This window comes from Orbicella faveolata, unplaced genomic scaffold (genome assembly GCF_042242905.1).
Source record: "Orbicella faveolata isolate gen_17 unplaced genomic scaffold, um_ofav_v1 contig_12, whole genome shotgun sequence".
NCBI classification, from domain to species: domain Eukaryota; kingdom Metazoa; phylum Cnidaria; class Anthozoa; order Scleractinia; family Merulinidae; genus Orbicella; species Orbicella faveolata.
This window is the reverse complement of record NW_028301539.1, coordinates 18,343,001-18,368,521: the sequence shown is the minus strand read 5'-3', so window position 1 is coordinate 18,368,521 and position 25,521 is coordinate 18,343,001. Positions and strand designations below refer to the sequence as shown.

Sequence of the window (25,521 nt, the reverse complement as noted above, 5' to 3'; positions counted from 1 at the left end):
TAACCCTACATGGCTATGGCTTGAAACAGCTGTAAAAATAACAAAGGATAGTGCTTGGATGAAGGTTAATTAAGCCGTTGACGGGTTGTGTGAACTGAACATGTGGTACAAAATATTGAACGACGTGGGAGAAAAATTTGGTTGAGCTAAACGCTGGACATTCAAATGCAAACACTCGCTGGAGTCCTTGACAGGTACTGTTGAAGTTATATTTGGGCAGACATCCTTTAAAGGATGGTTCAAATAAAAGTCATTTCACATTTTATAAGAAGAAAGAGGCGATTCATCGATTCTATATTTCTTCCCTAAATTTCATTTATTAATAAACTGGGTGTTGTCGTCTGTACAAGTGAACTTTCGCAGGGATTATCAAGAGCACACCTGTAAGTAGCATCCGGTGATCTGAAACCTTTTGCCATGTAAGTAAATGCTGTTAATATCTATCTACCCGCTATTCTTAGGAACTGAGTGGTCCTTAGGAGTTTGCTATAACTGAGTTCCACCATTATCGCATGAATTTAACGCTAAATATCTCGTCAAGAAGTGTTAATTTTGTGTAGCGTTAATTTCAATGTCCTCAATAAGGTTACACCTAGAGATATTTCCCAATACACTACTGATTTTATCCACAGATTTTTGAATTGTGTCCTCAGAAGATAGGAAATTCAAGACATCGTGAACAGATCTTTCAATTTGGGATATTCTTATCTTTTAATCGATATTTACAAAATTTTAAGTTCTTTCCGTCTTCAGAGTTTTTTTGTACCTCACATATTTAAAGACGTTTGGTCGAAAATGTTCTTGACCAAAGATTTTTTTTACATTTTCCTCCGGTCAGTTAATGAATTATTTTATGGGGCTCACCGACTTCGTTGGGTAAATACCCTGTAACTCGGTAAGGTCTCCAGCTGTCGAAGTCAAATATTATCTCAGTATGTCCTGGGCGGATCTAGGGCGAGGGTGCAGGGAGTGCGCAGCCCCCCCCCCCCCCCGCCCCCTCTCCCCCTACATGAGATGAACCCTTTTTCTTCGTATTGGTTTTTAAAATTTGTTTACCTCACCAGTCATTCACGCCATTCGTTAGTGGTGCAACCCCTCCTGAGAAAAATCCTGGATCCGCCCCTGATCTCTGTTGTACAACTAGTCATCCTTTTAATAACTGAAACTTTACCCTTCTAGAAGTCATTTGCAAACGTCGTACAGCTGAAATAAAAGCGGAGGCAGAGGACTAGAGAAAAATCAAAATTCTACACCACAGGGTATGTCATTTTTTGTTATTTCTTAATATAACATAGGGAAAAAGGCCTTTATCTCATCCGAGTTAATTTCGTTTATTTTTGATGATTTTGCCATCCTATTTTCAGTAATAATTTAAATCATTTTTCCAAGTTCTTTTTAACAGTTCGCTTCATATTTCGATTTATTACTGAGAAGTTTTGTCAGGCCAGCGTTTATCGTATGCTATAGACCCCTATGTGACGGTTAAAGAGAAAGAAATGAGAGATCAGTACAAACTGCACCCAGCAATGCGTGTTCTGGTGTGTTTTTGATGACAACGTGAAACTCCTTGACACTGTCCTTCGAGAAGTCGGAAAAAAAAAATTGTAGCTCGTAGGAGTAATAGCATTCACTCTCAGGATGTTCCTCATCGTCGTCGTCTCTCATCGTTTTTAGAAGCTACAATTTTCAGGAAAAAAGCAACAGTTTTTTAAATTACTTTTTGCTTTGTTTTTTGCAGGCGCGCTATCAGCCTGCGGGCATTACGGTGAGAATAATGCCCTAGAATTAACCAATCAGTCGAGCGCGCGTTATATCGGTTTCAAACACAAGCCATATAATAATAAGTACTTAATGACTGGCCCCGCGGAAAACAGTGATTTTTGTTTCCCCGAGACCCTCAATTGAGTTTGAGGGGAAACAAAACTCCCTGTTTCCCGCGGAGCCAGTCATTTACTTACATGGCAAAAGGTTTCGGATCACAGGACGTTACTTACAGGTGTGCTCTTGATAATCTCTGCGAAAGTTCACTTGTAAAGACACCACTGCTTATTAATAAATGAAATTTAAGGAAGAAATATAGAATCGCCGAATTGCAGCTTTCTGCGTATAAAATATAAAATGACTGTTGTTTGAACCATCCTTAAAAGGATGTCTGCTCAAATACAACTTCAACAATACCTGTCAAGGACTTCAGTGAGTGTTTGCATATGAATGTCCAGCGTTTAGCTCAACCAAAATTTTCTCCCACGTTATGCGATGTTTTGTGCCATGCACACGTTCAGTTTACACGACCCGTCAACGGCTTAACCTTCATCTTAGCGGGGCTCGAGACTAACTTTTCAGCTTGCCAACCCAGTGGCTAGTGACAGGTTTGATTCACTAGCCAAAACAAATTTTTCACTAGCCAGACGCACACATTTACAAACATAGGCATCGATGTTATAATTATAGGCGTCGCTCAACAACGAAAACCGAAGTTTTCGCTTCCGTGAGAAATTCCCACAGAACTTCGCAACTCGCCGAAAAACATTCCTTTCTTTCAAAATGCCGATTCACGATTTCTCATGAACACAACATTTCCTTCCATCTTAACTTTATTTACAAGTTGCAAAAATAGGCATCGATATTATATAGGCATCATTCAAATTTTCGAACAACTGCGAATTGTTTAATTTTTTGAAAGCGTAGGTGACCTCCGGATGCTGCGCGCACGAAACATGATCCCTAGCAATCTCGTTCCCAGAGTCTTCGTTCCCCTTGACCAGCGGTAGGAAAACGAGAGCTCTGGGAGCAACCATTTCAGGCGTGCGCCATAGACGCAGACGGCGCAGTGAAACCCGATGGGCAGAATCACCGGAATTCGGTTATTTCAAAATGGTTGCTCCCAGAGCTCTCGTTTTCCGACCGCTGGTCAAGGGGAACGAAGACTCTGGGAACGAGATTGGATCCCTAGATTCTACATGATTTCACGCATGACTTATCAAGCAAGCAGTTCGTTTGTCGTTCGTCGCTTTTTACTAAGGGAAAAAACAAACAAAAAAGTCAATCATTCTTTCGCATTTTTGTAATTTAAAGTTCTTGTTTGGGCCAATAAATTATATATGATATTTATCGCAGCCGATGCTTTAAATTCTGCACGCTTTGACTGGATTTCGTTTTGTGAAAAATTTGAAATTAACTTTTAATTGGTCTCCTCTGGCCTCTGGGCCTCCAGTGCGCACGAATTTTCATTTTTACTAGCCAAAATGGTTTGCGAAGCGCAAAAACCATTAGACAAAATGGAATTTTTACTAGTCTGTGACTAGTTGGCTACCGTTAGTCTCGAGCCCTGTCTTAGCAATATCTTCTTTTTTTTTTTTTACAGCTGTGTGAAGCCATAACCACACATGGTTATAGATCATCTAAAGCAATAAGCACTTAATGACTGGGCCTAAGGGGAACAGTGAGTTTTGTTTCCTCGAGACCCTCAATGTTAATGCGCGCTCTGATTGGCTTATTCTAGAGCATCAGCGCGTAATGAACATGAAACGCGTCTTAGGGAAATGAATCAACAATGAAGATGATATACGAATTTTGGCCCGGAAACTACTAGAAATGTTCCATTAACTTAAGTAACCTCATTGTACTGCTAATATTTCAACAACGAAAAGAACCATTTTGAAAATTAAGGAAGATACACACAGATCTAGCACAGAAATCTAAAAGGCGTGGTTATACTGTCCTATTGTAAACGATCTGGAGTAGGAGCTAGAGTGAAATTCTGCCGAACTGAAAGTCATCAGCGCTAGATTTCGTGGTAGTGGAGGCCCCGTCCGCACAGTGCCGGACAAAATTGAAAACGCAGGTTTATTTCTCAAGTACGGTTAGGCCCATAGCTACAGTCCACACTAATTGGCCTTCACGAAAACGGAGCTTTTCGAAAACGCCCTTCAAACCGGAGGAATTTGAAAACGCCGGGTTTGCATTTTAGTGTGGGCGGAAAACATTTTGAAAACGGAGCTTTTCGAAAACGGTGACATATTCCCTGCTCGAGTCTTCCTGAAACACAAATCCAAAATGACCGGTGATCGTTGCGTTTTTCAATTTCTCCGGCGTAGTGTGGACGGAAAACAATTGATGAGTTTTTAAAGTGAAATCGCCGTTTTCAAATTTCTCCGGCGTAGTGTGGACGGGACGTAAAAAGCTATTCAAAGCAAGGAAGCATTTCATTTTACAAACTATGAATTTTTGTGGACAGTTGCGTGTGATTGGTCTAAACAGGTCACGCGACACAATCAAAGATAGGAGTTGTCCGAGGAGATTCCACAAGCGATATACTCCAAGAGACACCCCCAGTCTTTCGGCGTTTTTTTGTCGCGAATACTTACATTGATACCTCAGTTCATATAATATGAATAGAGCTGAATGTTTTGAACAAACTGGCAAGATTTTATACAGCTAAAAGAATTGCATTGACTTTAATAAGCGCTGTGGGGAAACAGAGCGTGTTCGCGAGCAGAGAAATATCTGTGCAGTTTTCGCAGCAAATGGATGTTTTGTTTATCCGTGCTGCCACATTTTCTCGAGATCCGCTGTGCCTATGTGCCTTCGACGTATGTGCCCGTGACGTCATCTTCTGATCCGACTGATCTCGCTGAATTGTTTTCAATTTGCTTTAGAAACAGTCTTGCATCAACAAAAATGAATCTGTTGGCATGAAGAGGGATTATTGTTCATTTAAAGAACAAAACACAAAGCTTCACACAGATCTTACTGCAAACAGCGCAACCGGTCGCTTTGTTACCATTTGCAGGTACCCGGCGCAAATTTGTCAATGAAATGCATCATTAAATTCAAATCCTTTAAAAGCTCCGTGGAAAGTTTGCGTTCCGTATCGTTTACAGTTCCTATGTGTGTCTAACTGGAGATTTCTGAATTATTGTTTACCGGCTTTTGGAGAAAGGGAATATGCGTTGATGGCTGGCTTGGACTGATTTTATTTGGTTGTTTCGGCGAACTCTTCTTATTGGAAATTTTCAGGGCCTTTAAAATAAGGATGACATATTCAAGTCCTCGATCCCACGGGCTGAGTTTTGCAAACGATTTCAGTACAGATACTCCTCTTGATTTAAAAAGGTCACGGTATCTTGTGGCCTTGATTTGAGGTAAAACCGAAAAGACCAGCAAACGAACAAGATCATCGGTAGCGACCTGGCCTGTGGGGTTTCTTTTACGGCAAACGAAAATCTGTCACAGAAAGAAAAACAGCAGCATTCAAGTTTCATGGTGTGTTCACTTACGGACAGTTGTTTATTGTAGCCGGCTACACAATATTGTTTATCTGTCGTTCTGTCAGTGGGATAAAATACGTCAAAAATTATTTGTCTATTTTTATGCTACACTGATTTGTTGCCCTTCCAGCTAACTAATTTGCTATTTCTGGGGACTAAACCTTGTTTTTTACCGTGTGATTGTAATCTAGTGCTCAAACGTTTCCATTTTTGGGGAGTTCCCTATTAACGGATTTGGCAATTACTTTCTTTATTTTCACGCCATCATACAGTCCCGAGCAAATGGCAGAATGACGGAGAATGATCTCATGGCGAGGGAATGCTTGTTGATCGCTTGACTGCTTGCCACCAGCCTCACTTTTACAGCACGGCGAGTTAGGAATCGGAAAGTGGGTGATCACATTAAAGCAAGGCACAGCGGCTGAGAAGAACCGTTAACGACAGCATGATGGTCTGGTTGCGACCCACGTCTAAACGGAGAGCACTTTTATTAGGATGTTTTATAATGATTGTGATAAGGACCGTGTTGTTTGTAGTCCACTTTTACAACGATGAAGCAGCGCGAACTCGAAAACCTGTCCGTCTACGGGCAGGTGGAGAAAAGCCACCGGCTGAGAATTCGAATAGCTACGTCGAGTGGAATGAACAAGACTTTCCTAAACCTCAGAGGAAACGACTGATAATTTACTGGTCTGGAGTGAGAGGACACAAAGTGCCCGTTCAAAAGACGGCCGTCAATCATACGCATTTCTGGCCGTTTTTCTATGCGGGTAAACCCGGGGAATGTCCCGTCCCATGTGAACTCTCCAGCGATCAGTCACGTGCCGCGGAAGCCAGCGCGTTTGTTGTTCATGCCAGACCGCCGGACATTTCAAATCTTCCTCCGATTGAAAATTTAGCGCCATGGATTCTTCAAACGAACGAGAATCCAGTGTACACACCATCGCTGTATGATTCACGGATTATGTCACAGTTTAACCTGCTCGTAAGCTATCGTTTGGACTCGGATTTTCCAGCTCCTATTTACCCTATGCCTGAGTTAGATCCGCCCATACCATTCCACAAGCGACAGGGCGGTATCTTAGCCATCTTTTCCAAGTGTGAACCCGTCAGGACGGAGTACATGCGGCAACTCATGAAATACACTCAAGTGGACTCGTTCGGCGCATGCTTGAAGAACAAGGAGGGGTTGATAGGACTATATGGTAAAATTAACAATCGCTATGTCTTCAAAGACCACAAGCTCTTACTGTCACGGCACTACAAATTCTCTTTGGTTTTCATGAACCAGGATTGCGATTACTTCATAGACGACAGGCTCTACCATGCACTCACCACTGGTTCGGTTCCGATATTTATGGGTACCGACAAAGTGGACGAATTTTTGCCAGGAAATCTCAAGAACTCCATCATAAAAGTTAGCGATTTTAAAAACCCAAAAGAATTAGCTGCTTATATAGATTATCTTAGTAGTAACGAGACTGCATATAACAGGTATTTAGAGTGGAAATGGAAGGGTTTAGGAGACATTTCAAACACAGCCATCGGACGTTGGTGGAAGCCACGATACCCGCTTTTCTGCCAGGTATGCATGGCGCTGGCGAAAGGAAAGCTTCATCGCGGGCTCAAGCTAGACTATTGCCCTCCGCGCAGGTACGAGGAATGGGGCCTACAAGATCCTAACACTGTTTTCACGGATTATTATAGCATAATTATTTATGGTGGTTTTGTATTGTTTGTTGTAGCAATACTAGTGTCATAAATTACTTAAAAACAGACGATGGGTTTAGCAATTTTTCTTTAATTAGGTTATATATACTTAATTAACTAGGTTTCTGGTTTCATTCTTCATAGTTTGGCAACATTTGTTCATGTTTGGTCATGAAACGTTATCTAAAGGAGAACAGTCTGTAGTCTGGGCCTAGAAGGGAACTGGTACCTACCTTGACTATTGAGTCTGCGGTTTGCGGCAAAGGTGTTGCTTAGCAACATCATGGATCTTCAGGCCTCTTCGTCAGCTGACCTCTGGAACTTACTGCTGAACGAGTAACCTGAAGACTCGCCCACACGGGTACGAGATAGGTTGCTTGTAGCAACACTGATAGCAAAAGCTGACTTGCCATCCCACAGAGGGCTTGCGCTTTTATACTGATTGGAATTAAGGTGGCTTACTACAGTTTTGATGGATTATGACAGCCCAACTTCTAACTCTTTTGAAAAATGTTCCAAGATGTTTTTCCTTTCTCTATTTACTGTTTACTTAAGTCTTTTACCATTCTATGTGAAACTTGAACAATTAAACGTCAACACATGGCCAAAATGAACGACCGAGTATCCAAGGAGAGACTGGGCACTAGTAGATTAAATCACGTTTTTCTCAAAGTCTACCCGTATGACCCCACCTAAAAATTTCAAAAATAAGTAATTGGCTCTGATTTAACATTCATGCAAAGTAAAATAAAAATCTGTAAGACAGATTTTGAGCTAGTTTTAATATATCGCATTTTCTTAGTTTGCGAAAAATCTGTCTTACAGATTTTTATTTTACTTTGCATGCATGTTGAATCAGAGCCAATTTCTTATTCCTGAAATTTTGAGGTGGGATCATACGGGTAGATTTTGAGAAAAACGTGATTTAACCTACTAGTGCCCAGTCTCTCCTTAGGTACTCGGTCGTTCATTTTGGCCATTTGTTGACGTTTAATTGTTCAAGTTTCACATAGAATGGTAAAAGACTTAAGTAAACAGTAAATAGAGAAAGGAAAAACATCTTGGAACATTTTTCAAAAGAGTTAGAAGTTGGGCTGTTATAATCCATCAAAACTGTAGTAAGCCACCTTAAAACACGAATGGGAAAGTTTGTGCGGATTTGCCACAAAGGGTACATGTTCCTGCAACATAGCTAGACTTGATTACCAGACTGGGCTCCAGAGAACTAGATGTCATGGTAAAAGGTTTCAGTTTTTGTTGTAAATATACAATTCAGACCTCAGGTTGCAAAGTAGTGTTGAACTCTTAGTTGGGGAAAGGTTTAATTAGTTCGGCTAGTTTAAATTACTTTTTTCTTTTTAAGGAGATTTATTTTTGTAATAAACATCTTTCACGAGAATTCACTGTTCTTAGTCTGCTCAATACCGCGCGTGGGGAGAGGGGGGGGGGGGGGGGGGTTATACGGTAGCAATATTTATGGTGGCTTCATGCTACAGAGAGAGGAATCTCGTCAAATCCGCTCCAATTTTTAACTTCTACATTGCTAGTGTGAGCCAATTTTTATTAAAATTGTTCTTAAGCCGTGCTCGAAACTATTATAAAAATGTAAGTTGTTGTCGCGTGTGGCCTTGAGTGTAGTGTCGCAATCCTGTATAAGGCTGGTTTTCACTAGCGACGGAGTCGTAAGAGCGCTTATGACCTTGTGAAAATCGAAAATCGGAGTCGTAAGCGGAGTCATGCATAAGCTCGACGGAATCAAAGTCGGAAAAATCAGAACGTTTCCATTTCTTCTGATTCCGTTTACGTCTCCGTCGCTCATGATCCAGTGATAACTAGATTGTTGGAGTCGGAAGCAGAAGCGACAGAACACTGTGATTTGTTTATTCTTCCGCTTCTGCTTCCGATTCCGACAATGTAGTTTTCACTAGATCATAAGTAACGGAGCCATGAGCGGAATCGTTATTCTGCCACGACTACGTCGGTTTGATTTTCATCAGATCGTATCACTCTGTGCCTCTGATTACGACTCCGACTACGACTCCGACTACGACTCCGTCGCTAGTGAAAACCAGCCTTAATCATTTACCTGATAGTCTGCGACTTAAATAAAATTGCATTACCCCAGAGAAAGCTTTCATATTATTACAGGATGCCGAGAGAATCAGCATATATTTGTGACAAATTGAAATACACAGTACACAGGGAACCCAGAGTCCGTAAAGCCAGGTCAACTTAAGCTTTGTATGAGAATGCGCCAGTCAGATCGTAAAAAAGTGTCCATTGTACCCATTAACCTGTGTCCATAATACGCAGGCTAATGAAATTGAGAGAACACATGAGGTTTTGGTCGAGACAAACAAGGCTGTCCGTAATAAGTGAGTGTATATATTAAGTGTCCATAGAGCGGGGCTGTTACTATAATAGACCAATTTCGATATGCTAAAATTCAGCTTAAAACAATAAACCTCAACACGAGGCTCTGGGGAATAACTACAGAGTTTGTGGGGTTTATTCCCGAGAGCTTCGTGCTGAGGTCTATTGTGTTAGGCTGAATTTTAATATATAGAAATTGGTCTATTACCTAACGATACACAAAAATTGGTAAAACCTTAAGTGAACATATTTAAAAAGTTATAAATGGCAGTTTTGCTGTTTGGAGACTGTGTTAGACGGTAGCATTTAGGCAACCCATATCTCTTCCAAAAATAGACATTTCTCTCTTATTTAATAACAAGTACTGGAATTCTTAGGAAACTTTCAGAACTTCGTGAATTTTTGCTCATGTGTGAGAATGGCCGAGAAAAAGAGGAGCCATTGATTATGATGCTTTCCCGTTTGGTAATTACTGTTAATTTTGAACCGGGCATTTAGTCAGTTCAGATCATAAAGGATATTTATGCTTGCCAGGATGCTGGCTTTTCTATGATCCCCATGACGTAGGCTGCAATTTTTGCAATCTATCCTTCTAGATTGTTCGATGAAGGATAGACATTATTTCGTCTTTCCTTCACTTTGTAGCTATATTCGTGGAATTTAATCTTACCATCTGAGAATTCCTGAGACGATTAGCCTCCTGCAGACTCAGGGCGAGTTCAATCGTAACACGCGTGTTGCGTGCACGCGTGGACCCGCTCCACTCAATCTGAAGCCCGAGTCAAGCACGGGACACTAGTCAAATTCTGTCAAGCGTACACCATGCCTTTTTTGGTCATTTTTGTATTGCGGTTTTCAGCTTTGTTTTTCACTTGTTATCTTGCTTAATCGAATACCTAGTTCGCAAGGTCGCGCTTTCTAGAAGAGTTGTTGCGAGCAATTAAAATCTATTTCTCACTGTCAGTTTTCAGAGTTTATTCCACTCAAATGAAGCAGATTTAGTTGCATTTTCGCGGTTTATTTTCAATAGTGAATGACACATTGACTCTCAAACCGGCTAAAACAGGCTTTCAAGGAGAGTGGTGCTTATACTAGTCACATGTAACACCATCACCTTAAAGCTCTCTTATAAGGAGATTAAATTGATCATCAGCTGATGATAAACGGAGAACAAAAACCTTTAAGTGCTGCCTAAAAGAGTATAACAGCACGAATTATAAAAGAGATAGACATAAAAAACGTACAAAGTTTTCGTCTCTAATCAGACTCAATGACCATATTCCTTGACGTTTCCGAGAAAAACAAAGGCAACTAAAAGGCCGATTAAAATAACACAAAAGAAGGAAAGAGAAAATAAGAGAACAAAAGGCAAAAGAAAATAAGAAAAGCTTGAAGGGGTATAAATTTGCCTTGTGCGCATGTCCAACTAAGCTATTGGCCTCAAAATGACAGGGGGAGTTAGTTTCCATCTTCAAATGAAGTTTTGTGCCGTTCAGTTTGGCTGGAATCTCTTGGGAAAAGAGCCAGAAATGTGCTTGTAACTGAAACAAATATTTACAAGAAATCTATATTGTAGTAAAAGTGATGGAAGCAATTATGTTCAAGTTCGAGTTCAAGAAAAATTCACGGAGAAGGTCAGCCCGTAATTTTGAGATCGGCCAAGTGCACAGCATGGGGAAAACAATTTTGAGTAAAATTCTCCCCCCTCAACCCCCCCCCCCCCCTCCCGCGAAGCTTATTATTTGGCCCATTTCGGATGAAAGTCACATGGATTAATCAAATTTCCGGAAATCTGTTTCGAAGTTGTAGATTGCCCTATGAGTTAGCTTTCGAAACGGAACAGAACGACGTGTTCCGGCAGATTGTCCGATTTCTCTTTCCTATAATTTTCTCCTGTGAAAAAGTCAGTGGAACATTCCATCGATTACAGTAAGAAAGAAACCATTGTATGCTTATAAAGTGACAGACGAATGGCATGATTATTTTTTTTCTCCTTCTTCTTGGTTCGCTTCGAAGTGGGCTGTTGACAACGAAGAGAAAAACATCACTGTCAACTCGATCTCATGATACTCTTTCACAATCACAATATTTAATTTCCTAACTGACTGCAAAGCAGTTGGCACACTCAAACGGGGCAGTTGGTGGGGGAGCGGGGGAGGGGCGGGTTGCGGACAGCATATGCTGTAGAGATTTGATATCTTAATGGTATTGGGTATTCTACCAAAAAAAAAACCCTATTAGATACCCCATGGCCCATTCCCCACCGTACTGTATGCGTAACGGCGCTCTCGTGACTCGAGGTGACTCGGCTTGAGGCTGGCTCGTGCTTGCTGAAGTGCCTTTGTCATGTATTACCGCTGGTCCTTCGTCAGGAAGAGAAATAATCGAGCGAGTGTGAAATTAGATTATTCCCCATGGAGCGATATCTTGTACAACAAGTAGAGCTGTTCAGAAGTTTTTGTTAGCCCGAAAAGAAGGCGGGAATGGCAGATCAAAGCGTAGGCACCGGAAAATTTGCCGGCCTGTTACTTCTTCTTCAAGGATTGCTGATAATTTTGTTCGTAGTTTTTGTGGGCTACAGCGACGATCTCCTTACAGGACTGCCAGAACAGGCCGAACATGGGATAAAGATCGAGAGTAACTATTCTGGTAAGCGATACCGATTGCCGAGTTTGTTGAAGGTCCAATATTTTCAGTTTCCGTCACGATTATGTCTCATAGTCTTACTAACAAAGGAAAGATTTGTCACTTGCATACAAAACAATCAAGCGTTATTAAATTAATCTTTATTTAGCGTAAATAAGGTATTCACCATTTATTTTTCTTTATCTTTCAATGAAAGACTGTTTGTGTTTTATTTCAGTGTTCGAAGGACTCCATTTCATGCTTTTTATCGGGTTTGGCCTTCTTCTGACATTTCTGAAGAAATATGGATTTAGTTCCTTGGGATATAATTTTCTTATTTCCGCTCTGGTTATCGAATGGTCCACGATCATGCAAGGATTTTTTGAAATGAAACACAACAAAATTCCTCTCGGATTACAAAGGTAAGCCTATATAATTTTCTCGAGATAAGGTGATCTTGTGTACCTTTCAACTATTAAAAATTGTTTGTCTCAAATGCTCTCGGTAGGGGACCCTTGATTATTTGACCTTGAGGGAGAGGGAAGGACCATCATATCACATACAAAAGTTATACTTTGACATGATACAAACATCGTACATGTGAATTTTTTTGTACTTCATCTCAAACCCACTCAGTGGGGGTTCTAGATCATTGACCTTGGAGAGTGGCAAGGGGTGCTGTTGCATACAAGCTGTACTCTGATAATACTTGTTCATCAAACAAGCATTGTACTTTGGTACAGAAGGTCTTGGGATCGACTCCAGCTGGGTGCTAATTTTTTGTACTTTGTCTCAAACCCATTCCGTTTGGGTTTTGGGTTCTAGATTATTGACCTTGGGGAACAAGAAGGGCTGCTCCTGCATATAAGCTGTGTTCTGATAAAACTGTTTCCAAACACTGACATCAAACAAACGTTGTACCTGGGGTAAAGAAGGTTTCAGGATTGGCTCCATTTGGAAGCTAAATTTTTGTACTTTGTGTGTTTTTTTTGGGCTCGGAATTCTAGATCATTGACCTTGGAGAATGAGAAGGGCTGTTCCTGCTCCTGCTCATGTTTTCAGACATTGACATCAAACACGAAATGGCAAAATGATGAAATGGCACATGGTCAGCCTAAATAGTGGTCCAGTTAGCCTAAATAGCACTTGGGTTACCTTAATATCACTGACTCGACAGTGGATAGCTCTCAATAACAGTAAGGGTTAACCCAACTACAGACAGTGATTCTGACGGGATGACTCTTACCTGTAGCGCCATTTCATCATTTTGCCTTGACTTTTGTGTTTTAAACACACCTGTACCTGCCCATATACATGTATAACAAAATAGCACTACAGTTAGCCTAAATGGTGATCCAGTTTGCCTAAATATAGCACTTAGGCTATCCTAACATCACTGACTCGACAGTGGTCAGCTTTCAATAGTAGTAAGTGATAACCCCTACAGATATTGACTCTGACAGGACGACTGTTGCCTGTGGTGCCATTCATCATTTCACCATCATTTTTGTGTTTTAAACACTCCTGTACCTGGGTACAGAAGGTCATAAGGTGGAGGCAGTGTGGCCAAGTGGAGGCAGCATGGCCGAGTGGTTTAGAGCACCGGATTTGAAATCCGTAGGTACCGGGTTTAAATCTCGTTCTGACTGCTAGCTGATGTTGTTCTTGGTAGCCCTGTGTTCAACTTCTGGGCTGTGCTTGTAAATAGCTAACTGGTCTGCCTCCTGCCAGTTGGGATTCTTAACCTAGTTATGTTTATTTGAATATTTGTTTATCATTGTTTGTTTACATTGGTCCTGAAAAGCCCTAATGGGGAATGGGGAATTAAGTATACATACATATATACTCAAGCTGGATGCTTATTTTTATGTGCTTTGTCTCAAGTTCACTCAGTGCAACCTGGGACTCTAGATTACTGACTTTGGGGAATGTTTGCAAACACTGACATCACACCTGGGTACAGAAGCCTAACATCATGGGGTATCGGAACCTGTCAGATCATTCTAAGAACAGATGAAAAAACTTAAGACGATTAAATTTTTTTTAACGACATAATGCCGAATTGGTCATGCTGCATACATAAAGCTAAAGGTGGCCATAGCTTTTGCCTGGTGGTTTGTCAGAGGTCTCATTGTCCTTATCAAGACTGTTTTACTTGTATATACTTTATTTTATGGTGGCAAATAAATGATGATGATGGAATTGTTCTAAAAAAAAATCAGAGCACTCCATTCGTAAATAGTTAGAGGAAAATTCTTCAAAATAGTTAATAGATTGAACACTCCATGAATGTAATTTGAGTGTAGTTTCTGAGCACTACTCACATGATAAATCAGAATAATGATTGATAGAACATAATACACTTTATCAATTGTGTTGATTTTGCTGCAAACATGGCGAAGTGCTGTTCACACAATTATTCAAGGCAATAAATTGTCAACAAAATAGATTGAATCTATGTTTACATGATCAGTCTAAATGCCATTTACATATTAATTTTCACTGAGTAAGAATGTAATCTTGACTCTCCATAAGCGGAGTGATCTGACCATACTATAGACCCTATTGATAAATGGCTGCCAATTTAAAATTCTTTTGTATGCATTTAAATAAGCCCAGTCAACCTCGTTTGAGAGTAAAAATTCTTTTGAATTATCAACTCAAAAGCGAGGTTAGTTGGGCTAATTTTATTACGGAAGAATTTTTAATTGGCAGCCATTTATCAATAGGATCTATGGAATGATCTTACTTTTTTGTGGAGTGATCTGACTTTTCAGTGGAATGATCAGACCATGGAATGATCTGACTATAAAGCGGTCATGAGGTTGACTCCAGTTGGGAATTGATGTTTTTGTACTTTGTTTCCAACTCTCTTGGTTGGAGGGGGGTTCTGGATTATTTGAACCTGAGGAAGCTGGAAATTGAAAAAATGTCAGGATGCAGAATTTTATTTGGTATTTACTACTTTAGGGTGGATCCTTAATTACATTAAGAAATGTTTAATAAAAAAAACATCAGTGATCATTGTGTTGTGTTAAGTTATCTTTTTGTAATTGTTTTTCTTTTAGTATGATCAAGGGAGACTTAGCTGCAGTTGCTGTGACAATCACCTTTGGAGCTTTGCTTGGTAAAACAAGCCATCATCAACTACTTGTTATATCGTTTATCGAAGTGGTTCTTTACTCAGTTAACAGAGCAATCGGCACCAAATTTTTCCATGTGATGGATGCTGGTAGCTCTATATATGTTCATACATTTGGTGCCTTCTTTGGTTTGGGGGTGTCACGGGTTTTGTACACTCGCAAAATTGTGGCTCATGATAAAGAGACTTCAAGATATACCTCTGACCTTTTTGCAACACTAGGTGAGTTAATTACTGTGTATCCTCAAATAAGTGCCCCGCCTCGAATAAGTGGCCCCTTTTAATAAGTGCCCCTCCTATCAGCCAAAATTTAAAACAACCATCCCCCCAGCCCTCAAATAAGTGCCCCCTCCCCTCCCCCCATTTTGTGGACAAGTAATTAGACAACAAAGGATGTATAGTTTCACTTTTGTCCGGCCTTTTTTTACACAGTCATTAGTAATTTACATCTTTACAGTACAGGAAACATCGGTTCTTTTTTTCTAAGTTGCATTCTACAATTTCTTGTTTCAGTTTGAGAACATGTTAAGTTAAAAAAAAAAATTACAAATTTGAAATACTAACGGTGCTGGGAGTTAAACTTTAGGATCATCTTTTTATATAGATAAACAGCTTGTGTTGTTGTTTACGTGCAGATGATGTATTTAAAAATGATTATGTCTCGCCATGATTTGAGAAAAATTAACAAAGCGCCTCCCCTGCCCCTCAATTAAGCACCTCCCTTGAGTAAGCAATTAAATGAAATAAAACAATTTAATCAACTGGTCCCATTCTGTATTTTAATTTCACATATTAATTCTAATTCTGTATTAAAGTTACAGAATGTGTGTTCTGTATGGGAGTTTACCATATATTCATGTGGCTTGAATAGTGCATTTCATTAGATCCATTCCTTTTGAATTATTAATGAAATTTTGCAATTTCTGCCAAGGAACAATTGTCTTATGGGTGTGCTGGCCAAGTTTTAATGCTGTGCTTGTTGAGGGAGTGTCAAGAAACAGAGCCATTGTGAACACATACTACGCAATCATAACAAGTTGTGTAACAACCTGTGCATTTTCATCTTTCATGACGAAGGGCTCAAAACTCAGTATGGTGGGTACTAACAGGCTTGCCCTTGTTTCTCACATTACATTTGTTGTAGAAACACAGGTCAGAATATAGAATAGTAGAATCCAAGAATCAAGAGATAAACCTTTTTTTTTTTGAAGTGCAACTGTCATACATTTATGCTCTAAAATTTGAGACTCTGTCAAGACTCTCTGTAACATTAATATATTTAAAGTGTTAACTAAAGTAATTTACCCCTTACTATATCTTCACAGGTTCATCTCCAAAATGCAAGCCTAGCAGGGGGTGTGGCAGTGGGTACAATTGCACCCATGATAATTCAGCCATGGGGTGCAGCCCTGATTGGGTTTGTAAGTGGAGCTATGAGTACCACCAGCTTCAAGTATGTCCAGGTACAATACAGAAGTTGTAATCTCTGATAGTTTGTAGTAGAAAAGAAGGCACCATATTTGCAGTCTTTGTGTTTCAATAATGATTTTTTGTAAGGTATTTGTATTCACCTTATGAATAAGCATGATAATCTACTATTCTTCAGGAGCGATCCAGGATTTTTCAAGGGGGGTGGCTTGTACCTTGGGGTTGCAGAATCAATGTGGCATACCCCCAAAATGTTGCAATTTGAACCAAACTAAAACCTGTTACACCAGAAATACTAGCAATGCGGCAAAGTAAACATTACTACAATGAGCTACCTGTCCAGAGTGTTTGCCTTATTTCTGCCATAATATTCACAATCTTATTTTAGTTTTTTTTTATTTTTTGGTTCACCCCTTCCCCCCTCTAAGTCTGCCCCTGTTATTACCTATGTGAGGTGTGGTTGCCAGTTGCCTAATTGCTGCACCGTAGATCAAGTGATCAGTTTCCAGCCCTTGTCTGGGACATTGCGCTGTGGTCTTAGGCAAGGCACTTTACTCTCACAATGCCTCTCTCCAACCAGATGTATAAACTGGCACTGGCAAGTTTAATGCTGGGACTTGCATCACATCCATGTAGAGCAGAAATTCTCCTAGCCTTATGGGCCAGTGGCCTTGAATGTAGATTTAAGTTTTCATTTTCAGGTAAAACACTGCTTAAAGCAGTCCCATGCTTTTAAGCAGTCCTATGCTTTAATTATTAAGCAGAAAGGGTAACTAAAAAGAGTTTGACCGTATATAATGCATTATTTATTGCTGGATAAATTTAACTCCTTGTATCCATCTCATCAATAAGTAAACCTCTTTACAGCCTTGGTTGATAAGGAAGCTTCGAGTTCATGACACGTGTGGTGTAAATAGCCTGCATGGAATCCCTGGGATCCTTGGAGCAATTGCAGGAAGTATCTCTGCAAGTCTTGCCAGCTATGAAAAGTACAAGACAAGGTAATCATCACTTTGAGAAGATTGTAAGAACGTGCCATGATGTAGAGGTTTAGTGTGTTAAACTCGAGATACAATGGGTTTCAAGTTCACTTACTTCTTACCTAGGGCCTTGGTTGTCTGAGATCCAATCATTTAAACAGGTGGCTTGGCCTAATGGTTAGAGCATGAGATTGTAATTCTGGGTTCAAATCCTCCTCCCTGCACTAGAGTGATCTGTGTTTGGCGGTCATGGATTCAACTTCTCCGTGCATCGTAAATAGCCTACTGATCAGGCTTTAACCAGTTGGGATTTTAACAAATAGTTTCTTATTTCTACAGTCAAACCTCTTTTGTAAGCAACCACCTCTTCTCAGTGACCAGTTTTCCAAAATACCAAAAGGTTCCCAGACAAATCACTATATGTGGAACCTCTTGTAAGCAACCACCTCTTGTAAGCAACCACAACCACTTTTAAAACTAAAAGTTTGAAATTTTCTTTTGTTTTTAACCTCCCGTAAGTGACCACTTGACAGATAATAGAGAGGAAATTAGATAATAAGGTGTTTTAATATTATTGTATTCCTGGGTAGTACAAGAAACGGAAATTTCTCAATGGGAAGAATCAGATTTTTTATTTGAAATTGACTTTTCATAAGAATAAAACATTGCATTGGCATTGGTGCATGGGGTAAGTCTCAGCAGTTACCATTTTCTAATGAGCCAAAATTTTGATTCAATGTGGTCTAAAGTCTTTAAAGCGACCACCTCCCATAAGCGACTAACTAGACTTGACATTTTGGGTGGTCGCTTATGGGAGGTTCAACTGGGTTTACAATATTTTGTTTCTCAATATAGTGACCCAATTTGCACAGTAGTGCAAAAATATCATGACACTTGAATAAAGTGATTTGATTTATTGCTATTCTGCAGGGAATTAAAAAAATATTAACCAAGATATTTTTTCTGTCATTTCATAGCCCTTTTCACTGCGTTTTTAGGAAACAGTTTGGCATTGTCCAAACTATAAATGCTTGTCAACTTTTTTTGATCTCAAATTTTATGCCTATCCTGGTTTACCTTAATCTTGTTCTGAATTTTTGGATGTAAATGTGTGCAAATAAGTATTGGGAATTGGTTATGGTAACTTGTCAAACCTACCTCCTGTAACACAATCATAAGCTTACTGTTTTTGTATTTTTCTTTCTTTCAGTCTGTACAAGATATTTCCAGCAAGGGCACCTGTTGTCAATAGTACCCAGTACTTTGAGTTGGTTGAATTTGACCCAGATGCTGTGGATGGCCTGGGATGGAGTGCAGGGCAACAAGCAGGTTTCCAGTTTGCTGCTTTAGCAGTTACACTAGTAGTGGCAATATTAGGTGGAGTCTTAACTGGTAAGCTAGTTCTAGGGTGATCAATACCTAAATTAATGCTACATTCTCAATACTTCATCAAGCAGCAGTTGATGAGAATTAAGACAGTCATCAACTAGGGGAAATTGTCTTGAGGGACCTTCAAATTCACAGAACTACAATTTAAAGACATTCGCGTGGAAATGTTTTACAGTAAGGACACTTGAACTGTGAATACTTGACCTTTTTTTGTACCTTTTTTTTATGACTTAAGAATTTTTTTTGTGTGAAAATACATTCTTTATTGACACACATAAACCTATATACAGTACAATGCAATAAAAATGTACAAAAAAATATCAAGTGTTCACAGTTTGAGTATCGTCACTGTAATGCACACAGAATTTTTGCAAACTTTTGTTCCAGTCAGATAACGGGTTTCTTATGTCTGAAATGCAAGAAAAAACTGGTGTCACCAACTTGATTTAAAGTGCCTATTAAGTAAAAAGTAATTGCTGCTGATTTGAAAGGCTTTTCAAAGTAAAGAAGAATGGCATTTTCCTTTTTGGAATACCTTTTTTCGTTTTAGAGATATTCACGTTTTTGTATTATAAGTGATGATGTCATAGGTGGTTCCACTGAAACAGTTCAACACTCAATCAAGAATATCTCTAGAAATATTAAAGCAGTGTTCTTTAAACTTGGCACCAGAAATGTATATCACAAAAGAAACAAAATGACACCCGTCGTGCCGTTGCCATGACAACAGTTATGCCACTGGTCCTGTTTTAATTAAAACTAACATTACCAGATTTTATCTTAAACAAGGATCATCCACTCCCAACAATCTAATGGGGAGAGTTAAGACAGTATGGGAATCATGTGTGTTCCGAGCAAGACCCTCTGTCCCTTTTCAAAGGGTTGCAAATTGGCATATTTGTTTTTTCACAGAAAGAGACTGGAGCCAGAAGAGTTGCCATGGCAACAACACAGAAGGTGTCATTTTGTTTCTTTTGTGATGCACATTTGTGGTGCCAAGTTTGAAGAGCACTGCTCCAATATTTCTAGAGATATTCTTGAATCAGTGTTTTACTGTTCAAGTGAAACCACCCATGACGTCATCACTTTCCTCATTTGCATAATACAAAAATGTAAATATCTCTAGAATGAAAAAAGATATTCCAAAAAGGGAAAGGCCAATCTTCTTTACTTTGAAAAGCCTTTCAAATAAGCAGCAATTATTTTTTACTTCATAGGCACTTTAAGATGAAACATCTATGGTAAAATACTCTGACTTTGAAAAACTGATGCAAGAAACTCTGGAAGGTCTCCAGTGTTTTTAGTTAAGGTGCTGAATGATATGATTCATATGAACATTGGTTCTCGTTGAATGAATAATTTTGAATGTGGTCACCATTACAATGAACCTTGTTCTTAGAGAGCTCATGTGATTCATTTCCTTAGGTATTATAGTAAAGCGGCCATTTTTTGATCCTTTGAGAGAAGAAGCACTCTATGATGATGGAGAGTTTTGGGAAGTAAGTGTCTGTCTGACAACTGTAATAATATGAATATTTTCTAATGTTGAAACATAACCATTTACACACATTGCAGAGCTGGCTGAAGCATCAAGTAGTATAGGCCTGCAATATGTGCAAAGGAGCTATATAACTCTCTGTAGTCTCAGCACTCTTAAGATACTGGACAATAAATACCGGTAATTACAAATAAGTGTAATAATAATTTGATAATAGTTGTTATTTCACACAAGGCAGGTCATAATTTTTAATGTAATAAGAGGGACAGCTAGAGAAATAATTTATATCAGAAGAAAAGCTCCACTCTTGTTTTGCAAATGGTATGAAAGCTTGTTGTCACTCATGGCTTTAGCAGGCCATGTTTCACAAGAAAAAAATGTCAAAAAGTAACATTAATTCAAAGCTTAAAAAAATACCTTTCACTGCACTCTCTGCTTTCTAGCTTACTTGACACAAGGTGGAACTTTTTCTTTTCTAACTTTAACTGAAGACATGAAGAAATGCAAATGTTACAGTTCAATTTATGTCTATCTGCAGGTCCCTGGAGATTTTCGTGGTATTCCTGAAGTAGTTCTCCTCTCCAAACCAAGTGACATGGTTCAGAAAGGACAGAATGCATTGGTTCAAACAGAGGCCGAAAATGAATCCGAAGAACAGGCAGAATTGGTGCTGTCTGACAAATAAATTATCAACTCTTCTTACAATAGATTACTTTTTGTAAAAGTGCTTTTTGTATTTAATACAAATTTATAAAGGCATTCAGAAAATCTCACACAGTTTTGAAAATGAAAATTTTTGTATGCAATTACTGTTCTTCTTTTCTAAATTGTATTCAAGGAAAGCCAATACAAAACTTATTTCTTATCCTGTCAGAAGGTGAATCATTGTAGTCAGGCATAACAATTAAAAAAGATAATAAAAAATTGTCATTACTAACTAGCTCGAGCTCGAGCTCAGACGAAAATGGATGTTTTGGTGCAACAGCTGTAATCTTCTACAGCTAAAGTACAGCATCCAGATGTCAATGAGGTGCCATTTAAAATACAAGAGAATACCTGTAGGGATTAGCTAGGACCTGTGTGTGTTTTTGTTAAAAGAATTCTGTTCGTAAATGGAGTGCGACGCTTCTTAACACAATATTTGTGACCATTGGGAAAAGTGGCCAAATATCTTCTCATCATCAGGATTGTATTCATCACTGATTGATTATTTGCTCATCGTGTATTTACAGCCCGCACTTGTCTGCTCCAAGAGCTAAAGGGTTGTGGATGGATGACACCACCATGTTGTGTTTTCCACCTCAAACACTCTGCTGTTTCATTGCCTTCTTGTAAAGGAGCATAAAACACTTGCTGATGTGGACTATAGCTCTTATTTACTTTGGAAATCTATAAGCATTAATGTGGTTTGAATGACACCCCCTCAGTGGGTTGGATAGGTGAGGGGCTCTGGAAAGAGGGCTCTTTCATTGTGCTTTACCCCCAAGTCATCAAATGAAATATTAATAAGACAGGACGATTTCCAGTAGAAAGGAGGAAGGATAGTTTTCACTTGTAACCCATACGGCTGCAATTTATACACACTTTGAGAAGTTGAGATTCTCTATTTAATGCTGACAGGCATGTCAACGTACATAATATTTATAGCAGGATTTAATCGTTTAGTATTTTGTAACTGAAAATCAAATGGTTGAAGTAAACTTGATTAAATGCTCAGCCTAATAGTGGTAACTCACATTTTTCATGAAACATCTACATAAGGGGAAGGAGTGAAGGGTCCCAGGGGGACTTCCATATAAAAGGGTCGGGGGTGATCATTGGAAATTTCAAAAAGAACCCGTAAGAGGTTCTAAGAACCTGTTTTGAGAACGTGGCTTGAAATGCTTTTCACCCCCCAAGAAGTACCAATTCTAAAACAACACATTTTTTCGTGTCATATTTTTCAGCCCAGTACCATAAAAGGTACCGTAAAAGCTCCCTCTGTGGACATTTTGAAGCTGGACACCCGAAGAGGAACCAAAACCATTTTTTATGCCTCAAAGGTACGCTAAGCACCTTCGTCTTTTTTATATGGAAGTTACCCCCGGGTTGGGTGTGGTGGGGTTCCTGCAAAGGGATATTCCCATCACTGCATGCAAGACTAAAGGGTAAAAAGTGTCTGTCTGAAAAACTGTAACCACTGGAACATTTCTTATGTTGAAACCTTTTCATAGCCATTTACACGCATTGCAGACCTTGCTCAAGCAATAAATATTATAGGTCTGCAATGTGTGCAAAACTTGATGAGCTATGTGATAAGATACAGCTTTTGGGAAAGTTGAACAAAAATCTTCGGGAGGGATCCAAAGCCACTTAAACCAATTGTATTCCCAAGACTTCTCCCTATAAGAAGTTTGGAACAGGAAAAGTTACAAAATGCGCCCTAGGGTTTGCCCTTTTTGTGCTTGTAGCTTCCAGTCATTCTGATAAGTTAACAATCAGAAACTTTGTGAGATTTTCCCCTGAAAATGTTGTCGATGTCGAGTAGTTTCGTAAAAGAGTAATACTTTTTCATTCCAGATTGTTTTTATTCATTACAGATTCTAATACTAGTCTAAATCAGTGTTAACAGTAGAAAACGGAAATATTGAGAAAGAAGCGCGTTTTTAAGTTGACTTTTTAATAAAACTTTGGGTTTCTCACGTCACACAGAAAGTCTCATACGTCAAAGGTTTTCAGCATTTTTCAGCACTTCATCTTTTGATGGATAAAACCTAGCATTCTTTCAGTTGATGGCATCAAATAAATGACAAATGTCCAATCACTGACGAGCAAGTCATGGTCATATTTGTAACGAATGTTTATCAAAGCAGCAGTATAACCCTTAAAAACACCCTTTATGTTAGCTTTTAGGGCTTGCAACCTTTCTTGTGAACTCATTTTTGAACTATAAGCACCAAAATCTAACTTTAAGGGTGTTTTCATCAAGTCATACGGTTGTCAAGGTCACTTAATGTAACGAAAATTTTCATATCTTTTTTGACAAATGTTTGGGCATTAGTTTAATGCTATTATTGTAGCGTTGCTTGCAAAAGAGAAGTATGATCCGTCGAAGTAAAAGTGCCGATAACAGCTGGAAACTGTCATCAGCCACTCTTGTCATGCCACGCCCGTTCATTATTCAGAGTTGACAGATTTGTAGCTTGAACTGAACGGAGTGCTTGTGAACAAAGACTTGCCTACTTGGGTATATACTTCATGCTAGCATGCATATAGAGCACTTTATGTTTATACCATATATGGTATATCCTAATATGGCAGAATGATCAACTCACCTACACTTCCATACATTTGTATTCATTGACCTTTACCTTACCTTTATGCATTCGCCTTCACATTTATTCACTCTCCTTAACTTTTGTTCACACGTATTCACTCATCCTCACTTGTACGCACTTTCCTTCACTTGTATGCACTCACCTTCACTTGTACGCACTTTCTTTCACCTGTATGCACTCACCTACACCTGTACGCACTTTCCTTCACTCGTATGAACTCTCCTTCACTTGTATGCACTCACCTACACCTGTACGCACTTTCCTTCACTTGCATGCACTCACCTTCACTTGTATGCACTGTCCCTCACTTGTACGCACTTTTCTTCACTTGCATGCACTCACCTTCACTTGTATACACTCTCCCTCACTTGTACGCACTTTCCTTCCCTTCTACGCACTCACCTTCACTTGTCCGCACTCACATTCACTTGTACGCACTCACATTCACTTGTACGCACTCACCTTCACTTGTACGCATTCATCTCCATTTACATGCACTCACCTTTACTTACACACAATCACCCTCACTTCTACGCACTTTCCTTCACTTGTATGCACTCACCTTCACTTGTATGCACTCAACTTCACTTGTACGCACTTTCCTTCACTTGTATGCACTCACCTTCACTTCTACGCACTTTCCTTCACTCGTATGCACTCACCTTCACTTTTACGCACTTATCTTCATTTGTACGGCACTCGATCACCTTCACTTGTATTCAGTCACCTTCATTTGTATGCACTCACCTTCAATTGTACGCAGTCACTTTCACTTGTATGCACTCACCTTCTCTTGTCTTCACTCACCTTTGCTTGTACGCACTTTTCTTCACTTGTACGCATTCATCTTCACTTGTATGCACTCGGCTTCACTTGTAAGCACTCACCTTCACGTGCATGTACTCAACTTCACTTGTAAGCTCTCATTTTCACTTTTATTCACTCACCTTCACTTGTATGCATTCACTTTCACTTGCATTCACTCACATTCACTTGTAGTCACTCGCCTTCACTTGTATACACTCACCTTCAATTGTACGCACATTCCTTCACTTGTACACACTCACCTTCACTTGTATGCACTCTCCTTCACGTGTACGCACTCACCTTCACTTGTATGCACTCACCTTCACTTGTACGTACTCACCTTCACTTGTATTCACTCACCTTCACTTGTATACACTCACCTTCACTTATAAATAATTCCCTTTGAGTGAGCCACATTTTTACTTTTGCTGCCCAGTTTGGGGTGGTATGAATAATCCATTAATTGAGAAACTTCACAAAATCGTGCTGCTAGGGTTATAACAAAATCTAGTTATAAAGTCAGTTTTTCTTCTCATTTGGACTCACTTAGCTGGGAAAATTTGGTAAAGCGGGGGAGTAGCCCGAGGGGAAGGGGAGTGCTCGGTGCCTGGGGCCCCCTTTTCTTGTGGATTTTTTTCTCTTTTTAGTAAAAAGCCGTCTGGAAAAGCGTGTGTATTTCTTAAGAGATTTAGCATGAAATCTTGAAGTTGCGATAATGGGGAAAAACCTCCCTCCCTAGTAGCAGATTGGAAGCTATTCGAAGCTGTGGTGCCATATACAGCTATTTTAATTAATGCTCTCGGATTTTAAAGCTTCAAGCTTACGCGACCAGACCGAAAGGTAATACGTGTAGCTGTAAATCCTTTTAATTTGGCCATACTTTTGAAGTTGTTTATGCCTTAGGATGAGAGAAAACATTATAAATAAGCATTTGCCTCTTTCATCTTATCACTTTACGGGTGAGTCATATCTGATAGAGGTA

General features: G+C 39.4%; 2 protein-coding genes across 3 annotated transcripts; both read left to right on the top strand.

Annotated features, from left to right (window-relative positions):
• Positions 1-80: 80 nt before the first annotated feature.
• LOC110059579 (GDP-fucose protein O-fucosyltransferase 3-like) lies at positions 81-8,379 on the top strand. 2 transcript variants are annotated; one of them, XM_089282657.1, is made up of 3 exons: positions 81-383; positions 1,180-1,259; positions 5,543-8,379. In XM_089282657.1, the coding sequence occupies exon 3, from the start codon at positions 5,716-5,718 to the stop codon at positions 7,030-7,032; it is 1,317 nt and encodes a 438-aa protein (XP_089138783.1). In that variant the 5' UTR covers positions 81-383; positions 1,180-1,259; positions 5,543-5,715; the 3' UTR covers positions 7,033-8,379. The 2 variants fall into 2 exon arrangements, with proteins under 2 accessions (XP_089138783.1, XP_020621956.2); XM_020766297.2 differs by having other exon boundaries at positions 81-419.
• A 3,267-nt stretch (positions 8,380-11,646) lies between these two features.
• Positions 11,647-22,137, top strand: LOC110059678 (ammonium transporter Rh type B-like). The gene is made up of 9 exons (XM_089282655.1): positions 11,647-12,002; positions 12,217-12,400; positions 15,047-15,342; positions 16,052-16,215; positions 16,446-16,583; positions 17,416-17,549; positions 18,739-18,920; positions 20,343-20,416; positions 20,954-22,137. The coding sequence occupies exons 1-9, from the start codon at positions 11,837-11,839 to the stop codon at positions 21,098-21,100; spliced, it is 1,485 nt and encodes a 494-aa protein (XP_089138781.1). The 5' UTR covers positions 11,647-11,836; the 3' UTR covers positions 21,101-22,137.
• Positions 22,138-25,521: the final 3,384 nt, after the last annotated feature.

Excerpts from the sequence above, each read along its gene's own strand:
- LOC110059678 (XM_089282655.1), top strand. The coding sequence starts at position 11,837 with ATGGCAGATCAAAGCGTAGGCACCGGAAAATTTGCCGGCCTGTTACTT. Across the intron at positions 16,216-16,445 it reads AGGGCTCAAAACTCAGTATG|GTTCATCTCCAAAATGCAAG; the intron begins GTGGGTACTAAC and ends ATATCTTCACAG. Across the intron at positions 17,550-18,738 it reads TATGAAAAGTACAAGACAAG|TCTGTACAAGATATTTCCAG; the intron begins GTAATCATCACT and ends TCTTTCTTTCAG.
- LOC110059579 (XM_089282657.1), top strand. The coding sequence starts at position 5,716 with ATGATGGTCTGGTTGCGACCCACGTCTAAACGGAGAGCACTTTTATTA.